Source organism: Gymnoscopelus braueri (assembly GCF_963280865.1).
Source record: "Gymnoscopelus braueri genome assembly, chromosome: 21".
Taxonomy (NCBI): Eukaryota; Metazoa; Chordata; class Actinopteri; order Myctophiformes; family Myctophidae; genus Gymnoscopelus; species Gymnoscopelus braueri.
This window is the reverse complement of record NC_137623.1, coordinates 47,104,856-47,123,000: the sequence shown is the minus strand read 5'-3', so window position 1 is coordinate 47,123,000 and position 18,145 is coordinate 47,104,856. Positions and strand designations below refer to the sequence as shown.

At 42.5% G+C, this 18,145-nt stretch overlaps 1 protein-coding gene across 2 annotated transcripts in view; it reads left to right on the top strand.

Annotated features, from left to right (window-relative positions):
• The window catches only part of LOC308076831 (WD repeat-containing protein 37-like), a 36,066-nt gene extending 19,662 nt beyond the window's left edge, over positions 1-16,404 (top strand). For both annotated transcript variants that reach the window (XM_080417329.1, XM_080417330.1), the window contains 5 exons: positions 813-1,047; positions 2,054-2,195; positions 11,443-11,577; positions 12,155-12,269; positions 12,460-16,404. In XM_080417329.1, the coding sequence (XP_080273455.1) occupies positions 813-1,047; positions 2,054-2,195; positions 11,443-11,577; positions 12,155-12,269; positions 12,460-12,591 (759 nt within the window). In that variant the 3' untranslated portion in view covers positions 12,592-16,404. The remainder of the gene's footprint in view (positions 1-812; positions 1,048-2,053; positions 2,196-11,442; positions 11,578-12,154; positions 12,270-12,459) is intronic.
• Positions 16,405-18,145: the final 1,741 nt, after the last annotated feature.

The window sequence follows — 18,145 nt, the reverse complement described above, 5'->3', positions numbered from 1 at the left end:
AACCAGGCAGGCAGCCAACCAGGCAGGCAGCCATTAATTCAGTCAGTCAGGTAGTCATTCAACTCATTCAATAGCTTAGTGAGACAAAACAGTTTCCGTAACCCAGTACAGTGTTCTCTGTTCTTGATCCTGTCTTCATCTTCAACTGATCTCACGTGAACATTTCTTCCCTATTGTTCCTGTGTTTTATCATTCATGCATGCAAACACACTTGATATACTCAGTGGAATCCACTTTATAATGAATGAATGAATACCCAGTCCTCCAGTGAAACGGAGCCTTCTATTCTGTTGGCCTACCCATCAGTTAACCACTTAAACCCTTTAGTCTTAGTAAAACAGACCCGAGTTGCAACTGTACTTCTTGGACAGCTTTTTTTTCCATCTACACCTAATCTCTTCACCAAAAATAGCAGATCTACAAGCTCACAATGCGACGCGTTGTGAGCTTGTAGATCTGCTATTTGTTGGCTAATGTTCCTCCCAGAATATGGATGCTAGGGTTCAAGTAGTGTCTTTCTGAATCGAGTAGAAATGTCTTACAACAGTGGTTCTCAAAGTGGGACCCCCAGGGGTCCTCGAGGGGGTTCCAGTGGGTCCCCAGCTAAATAATTGATGGCTAGTAGTAACCAAATGGACCCTTGGAGGTCTGTATTGTAACTCGGAGAGTGTAGTGGAAAGTAATGGACCCGTACAGGCCCTTACAGTTCCATTTGGTTGAACTTGTACACTCTCAGAGTTATGGGGTCCATGGCCTAAATGTCTTACAAAACCCATTAAATACGTTTTCGTTCCTCTCCCGTGCTCCCGCAGGCTCCGTGTGACGATGACCAGGACTCGTCGGACAGAGAGGAGGGGGAGGTGGACGGGGAGGGGCCCTGCGAGGTGCCCACCATCCGCGTGGCCACCGCCACGCTGAGGAGCCACCAGGGCGTGGTGATCGCGGCCGACTGGCTGGTGGGAGGGAGGCAGGTGGTGACCGCCTCCTGGGACCGAGCTGCCAACCTGTACGAGGTGGAGACCTGTGAGCTGGTCCACACACTCACTGGTAAGACACACTTCCGCCATGATGGATATTAGGGCTGGACAAGAGACTGTGCATAACCCAAAGATGGTTAAGTTACGAAGTTCGGCCATCCCAATTGTAGCCACAAGAGGCGAAATGGTATACAAATCCTACAAATGGTCTCCTAACTGGTTGCCGGCGTCTGACGGCAAGTCTCACGAACGTCCTATGTTTACTAGTGCTATATCCCGCGAGAGTGTGCTGCTGGGGACAGAGAAAAGTTGACAATAACGTTGATTTTGTCCTGATTTGTCTCTCAAAAAAAAAAAAGCCATTTCAGTGTTTCCCTTAGCCAGATGTTGAAGGTGTGGGGGAGGGTTCTCAAAATGCCTATTTATGCTCAAACACAAAGTCTTATATCTTATATAGTACAGTGCACAGTAATAATCTGTATAGTTTACATATGAATTGTCTCCAGATTTAGGAAAATATACTTTTATTAGACAAAAGTATAGACAAAAGTATACAAATCAGTCAGTCAAACATCAACAACTAGTGATGGCACAGATGGCATCCTGCCTGAGAGCATTTGAGCCTTATATCAATGCATTTGAGCATTGATATAATGTTTGGATTTTTTTCAGTTTTTCTGTTGGATATTTTTTCAGAAAAAAATCATACTGTGGCGGTCGGATTCAAGGGGTGGCGGCCCGCCACTGCTTAATGCATAAAGGGGAAACACTGCATTTTAGTATGAAAATCTTGGGAAGATTGTGTGTGGTTTTTGGCTCCAATATTTAGTTCAATGACCATGATGGGACTAAAGAATGGTTCAGAAGCTGTGTTCACGTTCGCTCTACCATTGGAATTAATAGACTCCAACCTGCTTCCGGTCTCCTACACCTACTTCACGCAAGAGATCTTCCTTATTGAACTTACGCTTAGAGCTACATTTTGTTTGTGTACAGTAGGTGTGTGTGCATCTCTGCCAGTAGTTTGTGTATTGTGTAGGTCAAGGCTAACTGTGTGTATGTGTGTGTGTGTGTAGGACATGACCAGGAGTTGACCCACTGCTGTACCCATGCCAGCCAGCGTCTGGTGGTGACCTCATCCAGAGACACCACCTTCAGACTGTGGGACTTCAGAGACCCCTCCATCCACTCTGTCAACGTCTTCCAGGGCCACACTGAGTGAGTCTCACACACACACACACACGCACACGCACACACACACACACACACACACACACACACACACACCTTGTGCTACTCATCCCTGGTGAGGCATCAAGACGAAGAGAAAGCAGGGTTTCCCAAACACTGGGCCAGGGTCCATTTTCATGGGTCATTATAGTAAATATGCCCTTTTTTAAACAACCCATTAAGACCTGAGGCCGATTCTACGAATCCCTTCTAAATCAGTATTTCTCACACTTTCAAGATTATTCAAAAATGTAAAAAAAATGCAGATGTACGAGCTCACAGCTGTGAGCTTGCTATTTTTTGAATAGTCAACGCTAAAAAGTTTATGAACCACTGCTGTAAACTGCAAAGCCTTAATTGTAACATCGTGAATTACATTTTCATTGAGAAGCTGTGTGGTGCAATACTTGTTTCATCCACATGGTGGCACTGTAGTACCATGGCTGGACCATTCTGATTCCATCCCTCTGTCAACGTCTCTAGCTATTTCCTGAAGCTTTGACAGGCTCTGGTTTAAGGCTCCGACTATCCATTATCTTCTTAGCGATTATTCTATTGATTACTTTAATAATAATCAAAAAGGTGTTTTCCTTTTTTTTAAATACAAAAACGAATGTATATATCAATCATTTGATTAACTACTAACCAAAATTGTGAAAATAGCTGATGTGTGTATTTTCCCTTTTTCTTTTTCTTTAAAAAGATTTATTTTAGGCTTTTCTGCCTTTATTGATTAGATTTTTAATTGAAGATTAACAGGAAAGAGGGAGAGACATGCTGTCAGGCTACTTTAGAGCCTAGGTGCCCGGACCTCTATACCAGCGGTCCGGGCCTATTTTCACTATATTTCAAGATTTTTTTTACTATAATGACATGCCCAAATAGGGATAGATTATTAATTGAATATTTTGTTAAATGATCGATTGTTATTTGTATTTATTTTTTATAATCGACTAAATTGATTAGTTTGATTAACTATTGCACACTTACTCTGCTTTCCTCTGTTCCTAAAGCCATCAGCTCCACAGCTTATAACCACATGAACCCTAGCATCCCATGGGTGATGGGCAAAGTCATATTAGGCGAACATCGGGCGAAAATAGCAGATCTACAAACTCACAACAACACAATGCAACTTGTAGATCGGCTATTTTCGGCAAAGAGATTTGGCGTAGAGGGAAAAAGGAGGAGAACATGTATAGACCCCTGTGGGACCCCGATCAACAAAGTATAGGGTTTAGATATTTAACTCTTTGACTGCCAGAAATAAAACATAATTTGCTAAGCCACTGTCAACGATTTTTGAGTGTTTTCACTAACCTTTGAAAAATAGAATATTCATATCCAGTATAATCGATCCCCTGATCGCTTTAAAAGATGTATCCGAGTCTCGTAGAATGGGGAGGGGGGGGGGGGAAAGCGTGCCGCCGCAATCCTCCATTCCATCGATATTGGCAGTTGAATGTAGGCTGTTTTCGCCAAAAAGCAACAGAAACAGCGAAAAAGCCATTCTTCCACATCGGATAACAAGGAAGTGAACGGGCTGGTTTATTGCGATCACGTGATCCGCTGCTTCTCTCCTTCACTGGGAGCCAAACGGTGACCAGTAGGCGAGCGAACAGCGCCATCTAGTGGAAAACCACTGAAAATTGGCTGCGCCTTAGCAAAATATGACGAGAAATCTTGTCATTGGCAGTCAAAGAGTTAATGACTGAATATAGGCAGGGTCTTGACCATTCTTCCAGCTCTGGGTCACTCAGATCTGACAGTCAGTTGTATTTGAGGACTCCACGGTCTAACACCGTAAGGACGGGCCACCGTGCCTTCGCTGTGTGGCACCAAAGTGTGGAACAAACTCTCCTTGAGCATCAAGTCTGCCCTTTTGGACTTTTAAAAGCATGCTAAAGACCCATCTTTTCACTGTGGAGTACTCCTAAGTTCGCCTGTTGTTATCTTTGTTGTTTATGCGCGTTGTGTTTATTTTCTACTCCCTCCCTCTCTTGTTGTGAATGACTGACAGTGTTTTCTTCCATGTAATCTCTTTTTCTCTTTCCTCGGGCTGCTCCCCGGGCCAGTGTAATAGCTGGATTGGGGGGGGGGGGGGTGGTGCATTATAAATACCGAACCTATGAACCTACTTCACTTGTAAAGAAAACATTTGAAACCTTTGCTTGTGAAGACAGGGCTGACAAGGGACACTGAGCATGCACTCAACCCTGTGCAGTTTGCATATATAAGGCTTACAGAAGAGTTGAGGATGCTACAATCACCCTACTTAACCTTTTGTTTAAGCACCTAGAGGGGAATAAATGAAACCCATGCTAGATTGCTACTTATTGATTCTTCCTCAGCCTTTAACGCTATCCAGCCCCATACATTAGTCATGAGGCTGATAGAGCAGGGGTCTTCGACATGTTTCAGGCCAAGGACCCCTTAGCTGACAGAGAGACGAAGCAGGGCCCCCCACTACATACAGTATATTGTTTTGTTGAGAAAAGTCCTCCATGCAACTTGCTTTCAAAGCTAACTCACCATATTTAGATGATTGTCTCATGTCTTGGAAGTATTCCACTTGTTCTTCTTGTCTCTAAGTGAGGCTGCAGCTTTGATGGCTTCATAGATTTGTTTGACAGCGCTTTCATCAGTGTTGTGTGAATTAAACTTTTTTTTTTTTTTTTTGTTTACAAATTGTCTAACATTCTTGGGAAACAAAAGAAAAAGTCATTCCGATCACACAAACATTTCGCGGCCTCCCTAAGGTAACCCCTGAGGTCATGGAACCCCTGTTGAACACCTATGTGATAAACCAAACACAAGGGCTGTGTTCTCTCTCTCCTTCACTTGATTCTGTACACAAAGACGAGAGAAGGCATGAGAAGAGGACTGTATTGAAATGTGCAGATGATAATACAGTCATTGTGAGTCTGCTACTGTACGTGGCAATGAGTCCATCCATTGGTCCACACGTTGATGAGTTTGTCACCTGGTCTGACGAGTCTTTCTTGGAGCTTAACATATCCAAAACAAATGTATAATCACAGATTCTGAACTGATGCTTCAATTTGCAAAACTACAAAAATCAAAGACCAAGCTGTGGACTGTCTGTGTAGAAAGCTACAAGTATCTTGGGACAGTTGTGGGCTAAATTGGACTTCAAGAAGAATTGTGAGGCCGTGTTTAAAAAGCCACATCAGTGCTTGTACTGTCTCAGAAAAGCATCCAGTTGCCACATTGATAAAACCAAGATAACCCTCTTATATCGGCCTTTTATTTAATTAATCTTTTTCACCGTTGTGTCATGGTACGGTAACCTGTCTCTGGACAAAAAAATCTCTCAACCAAATAGTTGAGTGGGCTAGTAAGCTTATCAGCTCTTTACTCCTCACAGCTGCAGTGCAAGTTGAACTCTATTCTTCGAAGACTGTTCTCATCCTTTGAACAGAACATTCTTTGCTCTGACTGTCAGTGTGTGGCCCCAAGGTGGAGAATAAAACCATACAGAAATGCTTTTGTACCTGCAGCTGTCGTACTGCCAAACAAAGCTAGCACGAGATGATGCACTTCACCCATGCACGGCACTTGCGTGCGCGCGCGTAGAAGCATTGTTCATGACCCTCTTAGAAGTTCTTATGTATTGTTGTGGTGTCTTGTTTTTAACTGGATTGCTGAATCTCTCGCCTGCACAACACATACAGTATAGCCTTGGGTACAAAAAAAAGAAAGAAACCTTGACCATTACCCTCCCTCTCTCTCTCTTGACCATTACCCTCCCTCTCTCTCTCGCTCTCTCTTTGTCTAACTCTCTCACACCACTCTCTTTTGCTCCATTTTTTCCTGTCTGTTTCAGCGTTAATCCTCCATTCGGTATAATTTGGCACTTTGCTCGCTGTTAACGCTCATTTCACAATGACGGCTGTCACTGTCAGGCTTGTCTCTGGATTTCAATGGCTGTGCTCCTTTTTTTAACCCTTTAAGACCTGAAGCCGATTCTACAAATGTCTTCTATCCCAACAATTAAAAAAAAAACGTATGTTTCTATATCCGTGGTGCTCAAACTTTTTCAGGTCAAGGACCCCCAAAATGATATGTATTTGGCCGCCGACCCCCATCTCAAAATGTATGGTTCCAGGGACCCCCAGAAGCAAAGATTTGAGTTAAAAATGTTCGCTTTAAAATAATATAAATATTCAATTTGCGCACATTTTTACGATTTTTCCAAAATAGCAGATCTACGAGCTTGTGTATCTGCTATTTTTGAATAGCCAAAGTGTAAAATAATGCTTTTTAGCTCAAATAAAAAAATGACACAGATGCGTTCCAGGTCTCAATGGGTTAAAGCTAGGAAAAGTGTGCACTCGCGCGTATGGTGTATGCGCTTGTCTGTCGAGCGACTTGATGCGTGCGCCTGCCGGCTGGCGCTCTCTCTCTCTCTCAGCCTTTGATTGTGAGTGGGGGGGATTATGTGGTGTTCATTTTGCGACCTCAACATGTATAATTCCTATGGATCCAACTTTGAATTCTCTCCCATAGACAATAAGCATAATGGGATTAAGCACCTCTGTTCCACAACCAACAACAGCTTTCCCTCATTGTCTCCTTCCTTCCTCCCTTCTTTCTGTGTTATTGTTTAATAAAACAGAAAATCTGTTTAAAAAAAGAAAAATCTGTTTACATTTACGCTCTACTTCTATACTAAGTCATTCAGGCCAATAAACCCTCAGCTAAATCCTTAAAATGTCAGACTTCTAGTAGACTTCTGGTCTACTAGATTAAAGGAATAGTTCACCCAAAAAACTACTTATTTTCTATCTTATTTTCTATATTGAATTCATGGAGATGTTTTTGTCACATTCCTAAGCCAATAATTTGATTATCGGCGGATAGATGCTAATGTATCCGGTAGGAGACTAAAAGGAGACTCTTTGCGTCTCCTACCGGAGAGCCCGCCGGTCATCAAATTATTGACTTAGGAATGCGACAAAAACCAAAAAATCTCCATGAATTCAATGCTTCATGGGGTGTGTAATTGATAGAAAAAAAACGACTTATTTTAAGCTTTGTATCCTTTCCTGACCCTGTTGTTTAATTGCGTTTGTGTCTGTGTGTGTGCGTGCATGCGTGATTGGCTGGCTTATTGTTCTTTGTCATCTATTCATAAAAATAAAAATAAAATACAGTATATTTACTTGTGACCCATAACAATGGGTCTGCGGCCCACACGTGCGTCCTGACCCACCGAAACACTGCCCTACCCCATGTTGTCCCTGTGAACCTGTAGGATGATGCTGACTCCAGCAAATGCATGAACCAGAGCAAGTTGCTGTTTTGATAATATTCATAATAATCTGCGGTACAGTATAAAACCATGGAATAGAGATGGAAAGGATGTAGCATGAAGGATTCTAATAGAGACAGGGAGGAGAGCAGGAGGAGCAGCGAGGGGGAGAGAGAGAGAGAGCCGTCTCTCTCTATAGCCACTGTCTTCACTTCACCGGCAATTACAGCTAACGCTCCCTGACAGCGTAGCGCGCCAGTCAAAAGTGCAACATATTTCTGCCTCCTCCCCCTTTGCCGTAATTGCCGAGTAATGACAACGGCAAGCGAGCTAACAGGCTGCAGAGAGCAAACGAGAAGTGGCAGCGAACTTGCCTTACAAACAGGATGCCATGTTCTTTCTCTGTGTGTGTGTGTGTGTGTGTGTGTGTGTGTGTGTGGTTGGTGTGTGTGAGACAGCATGAGTATGCAGCATAGTACTACATAGTGCACGCGTACGTCTTTGTATGCAGATTTGATCGCCGTTCTTGGTGGAATTATGTTAGCACTTAGCACTAGTTTGAATGTCACCACAGCACTTTAAAACCTATTTGCTGTTCCGTGCCCAAGTTGTTTACATTCTATTCTGAGGACATTATTTAAGCTGATGCTTGTATATCCACAGCAAACCTGCTGTAGTATGCCTTATACAACACTGTAGAATAGACCTAACTTCCCAGATCATAAACAGTTTTAGGTAAACGGCATGGGCCATGAAACCTTTTCTGGATCAGGGCCCACTTGAAAATCTCAAAAGCATTTGTGGCTAACCCACTGACTGGACCACGTGCAATTTCAGAGCATGTTTATTTATTTTAATTTAATGATCAATCAATTGACTCATTGGCTGATCCCGAAAAACGTTGGGTCGGGTAGGGCTCGGGCAGAATTTGAGAACTATACTTGCAATACCCGTTCCTCTCAGCCTGGAGTAGGTCACAGATGTCACGCGGTGCGTCACCTGTGACTCGCGCTGTGCCCTGTGGACCAAGCTCAGCCATCCGTCGGGCCTGATCAGCAAAGCCCCATTACAGCACACTCTCCCCTAGCCTTGGCCTCTCTAATACGTCCCATAATTACACCTTAATACCATGTCAATTTGAATTAAGGAGGGTTAGCCCAGGCGAGTACATCTAACCTCAGACAAGATGTGGTGTGTGTGTGTGCATGTGTGCATGTGTGCACGCGCGGTTACAAGGAGCACATTTGTAGAGCGAGGGTCCCCCTGCTAATCTTAATCAAGACGAGCCAAAGTGAAGGAAATCTCCTCCACCAAATCCACTCTAAAAGAAAGATCCGGAATCTAGGTTTTTGAGTGAGTTCTTCGCAGGGGGGAGGGGGGGGGAGTCACAGGGGCGAGTGACATAATAGATTGGAAATATTAAGGGGCTATTAAATGAACGGCTAGGTCTGACCTAAGTGCTACCAGGCGGAGAGCCTGCATCACGGCCGACTGGCCTGCTGAAGGAGAGTGGAGATGCTGAGTAGAGCAGTTCCTCCCTCTCCCTCTCTACCTCTCTCTCTCCCTCTCCCTCTCTCTCTCTCACAGCTGCACAGAGGAAGGCAGGTGACATTCAACTCCCAGGTCTACCCTTAAAGAAGGCATTTGGTGTATTTATGATAATTCTATCCGCAAGCACGTTAAGACAGAAATGGCATAGTGTGTTTAAACACTATCTAGCAAAAACTGTACAGCATGCTGTTTTATATGACATGGTGTGAGGCCCCTACTGTAAGGTGAAACTAGATGGAGCTAAACGTTGCTCTTAAAGGGTCACTTCAGCGCTGGTTAAAGTGCTCACCCTGACACTGAGGCGTTAATCACGTCGAAGAGAACATTCTCGTGCTTCTCTGCTCGCAGGGCTGGATTTGCAGTGCCTTACAACAGACAGTCGTTCTCAAAGTGGGGTCCAGGGACCCCCCAGGAGTACCTTCCTTGCGGGGGTTTCAGGGGGTCCCCAGCAAAATTAGTTTAGCATTTTGGAATTACTGTACCCTTTACAATTGTATACATAAATCTTATGGTGGTCCTTGGCACAAAATCATTTCAAATGGGGGTCCACGGCCAAGAAATTGACATGAAAACGTTTGAGAACCAGTGCTTTACAGTGTGCCTTTACAAGCGTGCAGCCTGCGTGTAGCTGGAATAGATACAGTAGAATACAGGATCATCTGAAAAAAAACATGAAACAAAGTGAAACTTTCATATATTCTAGATTCATTGCACATAAAGTTAAATATTTCAGACTTTTTTGGCTATAATCTTGATGATTATACTATGTAGGCGTATATGACATTTCCACAATATTATAATGTTTTGAGCATAGACATTCAAATCTACCATCTTGGAAGTTCCGGTCCTGAAAAGCAACCGGAAACAACTGCTATTGGCTGCAACCGCTCCAACTTGGTAGAACCAGTAGAAGCCCTAGATTTATACCCTACTTCATCATTAATTTTCTAATTAATGGGACCGTAATTTACCAAACGCATATCATGATAATTAAAAAAAAAAAAATGAAACTAGAGATTTAAAACATTACGTATTTATGAAAATTATTCCTAGGGTAATACAATCAAGTGTAAAGTCTTGCTTCTGCAGCCAGCAGGAGGTGCTGGGCCACTAATGGGAACTGCAGGGAATTGCGTTCTTCTGTGTGAACCTCAATTTCAGGAGCTCTCCCTTGCCGAATGGTTTTGAGATCACCAGCTGCAAAAACACAACAGACAGCTGTACAATAATCATAGATCCCAAGAAGATTACATTATACCGTCTCTATCGGGCAAAAACCTTGTATCTGTAAGTGAGCTTTTAGAATATCTTTTATAAAAGTTTTGGCTTGGACCAACAATAGTATACTAACACTTTTTTCAAAACAAAATACCACAACACTATTTTTCTTTTATATAATTTTGTTTTTATATCAATGTTGTATTGTCATTAAAATCTTAGTGTTTTGCCAACGATTTTGGGGCCCACTAGCAAATACCCTCGCAGTCCATCTTTTATTTTGTTTGTTTGTGTGTGTGTGTGTGTGTGGGGGGGGGGGGGGGCTAAAGGGGCTTTAGCCCAGGGCCTCAGCCTGAACACAGCTGGGAGCAAGGACACAGGTTATTAATAATATCTCTCTCTCTCTCTCTCTCTCTCTCTCTCTCTCTCTCTCTCTCTCTCTCTCTCTCTCTCTCTCTCTCTCTCCCTCCCCCCTCTCATCTCTCTCTCCCCCCCTCATCCTAGTTATCACTCTGCTGATACAACATCTCTTAGGAATGAGTGTGAGTCTGTCTGTCTGCGCACGTCTGTCTTCCTCCCAACATTTATTTGTCCACACACGCACAATTTTTACTTTTCAGGAAATGGAAAAAATAACCTGTTATAATGGATCCAAAGTAGTTATTATTTAGTCACAAGGTCATGTTAGTACTTTTCCTTGGTTAAATATTCGTTTTTTTCAAAAATGCCCAAAATAGCAGTTACAAGTTTTATGCCATTTTTTTTGACTGATTGAATACTTTATTAACACATTTGTTAACGGTACAGTCAAAAGGTATGCTAAAAGAAAAGCAGAAAAAGCCCCAAGGAGCTTGTTTCCATTGTGGACCACGTACAATACATTTAATACAATACATAACGGTAAAAGCTCCGGTAGCAGGAAAAGGTAGATTTACAGAAAAAGGCTACTGACCAAGGCTACCAAGTTCCTTGGGTGTTCTTCTAAGTAAAGCCCTATTGTATGTTTTTGGTCAGCCATTCTTTTAGGTTAGTTTTGAGGTTGGCTAGGGAGTTGAGATCTTTTTAATGGCTTTTGGTAAAGGCATTCCACATGTTGGTGGTGGTTGCCTGACAGCAACGATATACTGTATGCGACGTCTCTTCTAACCATGGGACCGATAATGTAATAATAACACTGTCTGTCCTCCCCAGCACTGTGACGTCGGCAGTGTTCACGGTGGGCGACAACGTGGTTTCCGGGAGCGACGACCGCACCGTCAAGGTGTGGGACCTGAAGAACATGCGGTCGCCCATAACGACCATCCGCACCGACTCGGCCGTCAACAGGTGGGTTAGAAGAGAGCGAGATGATTGGAAGAGAACCAGGTTCTCTGCTTCTCCAATCACAACAATGACGAGCTGTCACTGTATGCCCCCTAACAATGCTCTTATGTGGAACTGCAATTTTCCTTTTGTCATTTCCAAAGATTGTTAGCAATTACAATTTAGACTTTTAGCCCTTATGCAGAGCGACTTACACTAAGCAAGGTACATAACATCAAACGCAGAGAGACAGTGTAGTGCCTCAGTAATCTGTCTAAACAATATACACTATCAAAATAATAATCTGTACATTGAACTACTAGAAGGGCAGAGGAGAACAAGATGATTGGACAAGAACCAGGTTTTCTGCTCCAATCACAACAATGATGAGCTGTATGCACCCTAACATTTGACTATGTGGAACCAATTTTCCTTCCATTTTTCAAAAGATTGCCAGCACAAACCACTGAAACCACTTTTAGTCTGGCGTCCCTATTGTGTGTGTGTTGTTGTATATGCTACATCCGTGGTTCTCAACCTGCGGGCCACAATAACATGTTTGCAAAATGGAAAGTAACACAAAGCGTGTGTGATCCTGTAGGATAAGCGTCTCCCCTAACCAGCGGATCATTGCACTGCCCCATGACAACCGGCAAGTGCGACTGTTTGACATGAGCGGAGTGAGGCTGGCAAGACTTCCTCGCAGCAACAGAATGGTAAGGAAGATACAAAGACTGTGTGTGTGTGTGTGTGTGTGCGTGTGCGTGTGCGCGTGCCTCTGTCTGAGCATACGCCTTATTGTGTATTGTTTGTAAATTAATATAAAATGCATCATTTAAAGATGGCAGGTGTGTAAGAGGTGAGTCCTAAACCCCATTTTGTGTGTGTGTGTGTGTGTGCATGTAGGGCCATCGGCGTATGGTTTGCTGCTCAGCGTGGAATGAGGAGAATCAGTCGTGTAACCTGTTCACCTGCGGCTTCGACCGGCAGGCCATCGGCTGGAACATCAACATAACGGCCCTGCTGCAGGAGAAATAATGTCCCTGTCCTACACACACACACACACACACACACACACACACACACACACACACACACACACACACACACACACACACACACACACACACACACACACACACACAATGGCAAGTGAACAAATACACAGGAATAACGTTCAGCTATAAAAAAAATAAAAGGCTTCATAGATCTTGCACATTTTCTGAGGACTGCACAGTCACAAGATGTGTAAATCATTGGCCATCAACAGGGTCATTAGTGTTGCTAAATACAGTAATGCCAGCTAGGCAGACACGAACACTTCCTAAAACATAAAAAGACAAATACCTGGTCACTTCAAAAGAGACTGGTCACTTCCTCAGAGGTTTGACTCTGAGGAAGACACTAGTCGAAACGTCAGTCACCTCACTGCAAATTAATAGGGAGCTCCAGTACTGTATTTGGGTAGTCTCTTTTTGTCTTTTTATTATTCAATATGTCCCACTGTTGAGCAACCGAGCCCCTTCCACCCACAACTGGCTGAAGCGTGTTGGACTTCTCGTTGTGACTTCCTAAAACATAGCAGTGATTTCACAGACCGCCTGTAGCTGAATGAACAAAACTCACTAGAACCAGAGTCTGCAAAGCTGTAAGATGTGAAGATCTTTATGCCCTAGCAGCTCAAAGCCTCTCCGTGGCTTTCCACCGTCACCCTAGCAGGTGGATCAAGAGAAAACGTTTGTTTTGCAACCCTTTAACCCGTTCAATCCAGGAACGCGTCTGTGTCATTTTAGATTTGAGCTATAACCATTATTTTATTCTCTGGCCATTCAAAAATAGCAGATATACAAGCTCACAAGCTTGTAGATCTGCTATTTTTGAAAAATCTTGAACATTTGTGCAAATCTTTGAATACTTTTATTTTTTTGAAACAACATTTTTAACTCAAATCTTTGCTCCTGGGGGTCCCTGAAACAACATATTTTGATGGGGATTGGCGGCCTGAAACATAATTTTGGGGGGTCCTTGACATGAAAAAGTTTGAGAACCACTGATATTATAGCAACATAAGTTTTTTCAAAAAACTGTTAGGATTTGACATTTTGTAAAGATTTGCACAAATTTTCACGATAATTAAAAAATAGCAGACCTACAAGCTTGTAAATCTGCGATTTTTGAATAGCCAACGAAATCTAAAGTGAAGCAGATGCGTTCCTTCCTGGATTGAATGGGTTTAAGGGACAACTTTAAGCACATGAACCCTAGCAACCCCCATTCAGGGGTATGTCATGGTGGGGCAAACATTCGGCAAAAGAACTGATAAACATTTTTCCTATTTGATGTACAATAAAGTATATATATATATACTGTAGGGTTCTGTGTGGTGTAGGTGTGCATGACGCCTTATTGATCAAGTGTTTGACCCATTCTGCCTATTTTGCATGGCTTGTGAAATAGCTGTTGTTGTTTTTGTTTTTTGTTTTTTTACCAAAGGTTAGACATCATTTACTGTATGTAAGAAAATACTATCTTTCACTGGCGGCTACTGCTGTTATTCTCAACCTGTGGGCCCGGGACCACTAGGTGGGCCGTGAGTGTATTGCAAGTGGGTACCCCAAATAAATAATTGTCAAAACATTAAGATTTTAATTATAATATAACATTGATATATTTTTTTAAAGAGTTGTGTTACTGATAAAATAGGAACTTAAAAGTATACTACGTTAGTTCCATTGATCCAAGCCCGGAACACAATCAATTGACATGATCATTAAAATGTATATGTTCTGAAAATGCATGCGGACCACACATCTGAGTGGTCAGATGAGTGGACCGCGAACGCTTTTGAGATTTTCGAGTGGGCCCTGATCCAGAAAAAGGTTGAGGATCACTGCTACTATATTACTGTCATTAAGGTTACTGCTGAATGGTTGGCATCAGAAGTCTCTCACTCTCACTGCATGAGAAACTTGCAGTGAGTACAACTGTAAGCAAGTATTGTTTCCGTAGGAGACGAGACGCGAGCCGTGGCTTGTGATTGGCTGAAGCGGGGGTAGGGAGCGCCACGTGGTATAACTATGAGAGTGACAACACTAGCGTTGACTCCCGTTGTAAGAATAGAACGTGGAAATGCTCTGTCTATCTCAATGAGGAAGTTGCAATGTTTGGAACGCGTGACGCGACTCTCTTATACGGCTCTTGGGAGTGCGTCGCTGTGTTCACTTGGACAGCGCGCGAGGCGGTGTAGACAAAGTAGGGGGGGACGAAGATTTACGATTCTGTCCCTATCGGAATATAACGACGTCTGAAGCAGACTTCGCAACTTTCGGCACAGCGACTTGCTCGCTTTAGCTCGCTCAGAGGTGCCTCTCGTGGCTCAAGTCTGCTTCAGACGCCTCGCCTCTGACGAAAACAAGCGCTCCCTTGCGTCTCACCTCCTATGGAAGCAATAATAGCCAACTGCAAGGACACAAGAAAGGAACACACACAGATCCTGAGAGAGGGAGAGACTGAGAGCCTACACCTTACATACTGTCATACTTTGCAATTGCGTAACTCACTGTACATCATTCTCTTACAGTGTCAAGAACATTATAGCAATAATGAGAGCTCTACATCATTGTTGTTTTTCACAGACTCATAAATGTTGATCTGTGTATTTTATTCTTTCTGCTCAGAGCTGATGTCTTACCTGCTGTTTTATGTTACTGTTTTTTTTTTACATCGTGGTAAGGTAACCCATGCTTAGTCAGTGTGATTGAAAAGCAAACTGACCTAATTCAGTCCATTGCCAACCCCAGGTCTGGCTTGTACACTTACTTTCAACTAGCTTCAAGTGAATCGCGATACATATGGTGTTGTTATAGTTTTGTATGTATGTGCTTAAGAAAAGAGCCGAGTCAAAATTAAGTGTTTGTAAGTGTTTACACTTGGAATTGTGACGTTGCAAGATGTATCGCACCTTGATCGTTCGTTTCCTCTGATGAAAAGTGCTCTTTACGCACGTGCAGCAGCAGTAACATCAACAGCCCCACAAGTACACAGTGGGTTCATTCTGGTATACAGGATGAGCCCATATGTTGTCTCAAAACAAGGGAATGGGGATTGTAACCTTGTCTAGAACTGGGCTCGTCTGTACTCTATAGTTAACTTTTATTCTTCACAGTTGTGCAATATCTCACACAGATGGAAGTCATGCTGTAGTCTTTGATCGTCTGATGTTTTAATAACGTATTTCAGTGCTGTAGCTCGGAAGGACAGGCCTTTTTGTGACTTATGTAGCTGTATAGCACCGTGTACATACTGACTGTGGACACGTATTGCAGTTGTACGTAAATTGCTTCAACTTATTTTTTCTGTCGTTTCAGCCGAGGTTCGATTTTACGCAGTAGCATGAAGTTCATACGTTGAATAATCTTATTTAAATGCCTTACCGTGTGCATTAGCCCTGCTGGCTTCACCCAACCCGAGCATCAGTGCACTTTCCCAACTGCATGTTAAGTAACTGTTCCACTATACAGTGCAGATAGGATTTCTATTGCGACTTCATTCAGGGAACTCAATGTCACACCTACTGATATCGATGTCATCTTTTTAATCTTCAGTTAGAAAGGCAAGTCTGATTCAGGCCCCCGCGTATGAATTATATCCTGGTGGAAATATGATTTTGGAGAGCTATACTTTGAATTATGACATGCGAGATTGGAAAACAAATTTAGCAAGGAAGAGGCTTGGCCCTTTTGTAGCAAAAAGTATTCACCTCAAATGATTTGATCTATTTTGCATAGTTATTGGGTATGTCTTTTTCTGTCTACAAATTCAATAAAATGTGTGACTTCCATTTTCCATTCATTCATGTCTCTCTCACCTTTCTTAACACATCACTTTCATTGTGTGTTTTTAAATATGAGATGAATATCAGTAGGGATGTGTCTACATTGCTAGCAAAACGTGCGTCTTGAAGAAATGGTGGAAAATCTGGCTCAAATGGCCAGGGCCTATATGGGGAGTAGCGTTAATGATCCAAGGCATCCAGGGGAAAAAAAGATTTGTATTGTGCGAACTATATGGTTAAAGAGTTATAGGCCAAAATATGAAGCGTTCTGTTATGGCGCCACCATGGCCGATGATGCGCAAACATAGTCTTCTTCCATCATCCGTCTGCCCTAGTGGAGACAATAAACCCAGTATATGTATAAGTCTGTGCTTTGTAAACAGAAGGTTGCTGGTTAAATTTGACTTTTTGGAACATGTTCTAAATCCCACCTATCAGTAACTAAGTATTTGTCACTGACGTCATTCATGTCTCTCTGGTGCAAGAGATAAGCCTTGTAAAGGTTAATAGTCAGGGGATATTAAAAAAATCTTGGAATAAATTTCTTACCAAAAAAAATCTTCACCAATGTGTTTGTAAAGGTGTCTAGTAACACATCTCACAAAGACTGAAATGCAGTTTGCCTAGGAGAATTTGTGACAGCTCCTGAAAGTTGGGGTACCCACCATAACCTTATGCGGGAAAAAAATCTAATTTTAATTCTGTTTTAAGTAGCATGTGAGGGGTCAAACTAGGGTGCTTTTATGATTCTGAATCCATTGCAAGCATTTGTTTTGCACCAAAACCACTCCTTGGGCTAAAAACGGCCATAGCCATCCTTTTCCAGGTATACTTTTTGTGTAAAAAGCCCATTGAGATTGGGCTGTTTTTAGCCCAAGGAGTGGTTTTGGTGCAAAACAAATGCTTGCAATGGATTCAGAATAATAAAAACACCCTAGTTTGCCCCCTCACATGCTACTTAAAACAGAATTTCCCTGCATAAGGTTATGGTGGGTACCCCAACTTCCAGCAGCTGTCAAAGATTCCCCTAGGGAAACTGCATTTCAGTCTTTGTGAGATGTGTTACTAGACACTTTTACAAACACATTGGTGAAGATTTTTTTTTGGTAAGGAATTTATTCCAAGATTGGAAATTGTTCTGCTAATTCCCTTGACTATAAGTATTTCTTTCTCACTTGATTTTCCTGTGCCAGCATGGCTCAAGCGATGAATCAGCGGTTTATAAAATAAAGGTCATAAGTTCAAAACTCACTCTAGGGTCAATATAAAACAATTAAACTAAAGATGGCAAACAAAAGTATTAATAAACATCATATATGTATATGTATGTATGTATGTATGTATTGTTGGAGACTGGCGCTAAAAACAACAGACAAATTGTGCAATGAGATAATTTGTAACCCTTCAGATCACGCATCTCCGCGCGTCCGTTGAATTGGTGAAATTAAGAGCAGACAAGACTTAAAATTAAGTGTATTTATTAATTAAGCAGAAAGTTAAAAGTAATACAGATTGAATATAAAAATGTACTTAACAGAGAATTATCTGTGCTCCCATTAACTGTCCTTAACAGCAACAAGTTACGTTCAGTCCAGTTCATGAAGTCTGGAGGGTCTATCTCTCCCTGGAGCCTATATCATATGCATATTATCATGAACAGTTTATCAGTAGAAGTCCCCAAATGCCCCCCCCCCCCCTGATTTACGGGTTTGAACGACGACCTTGGATCCCACAGGCCGAGCCCCTCGCACCTGTGGA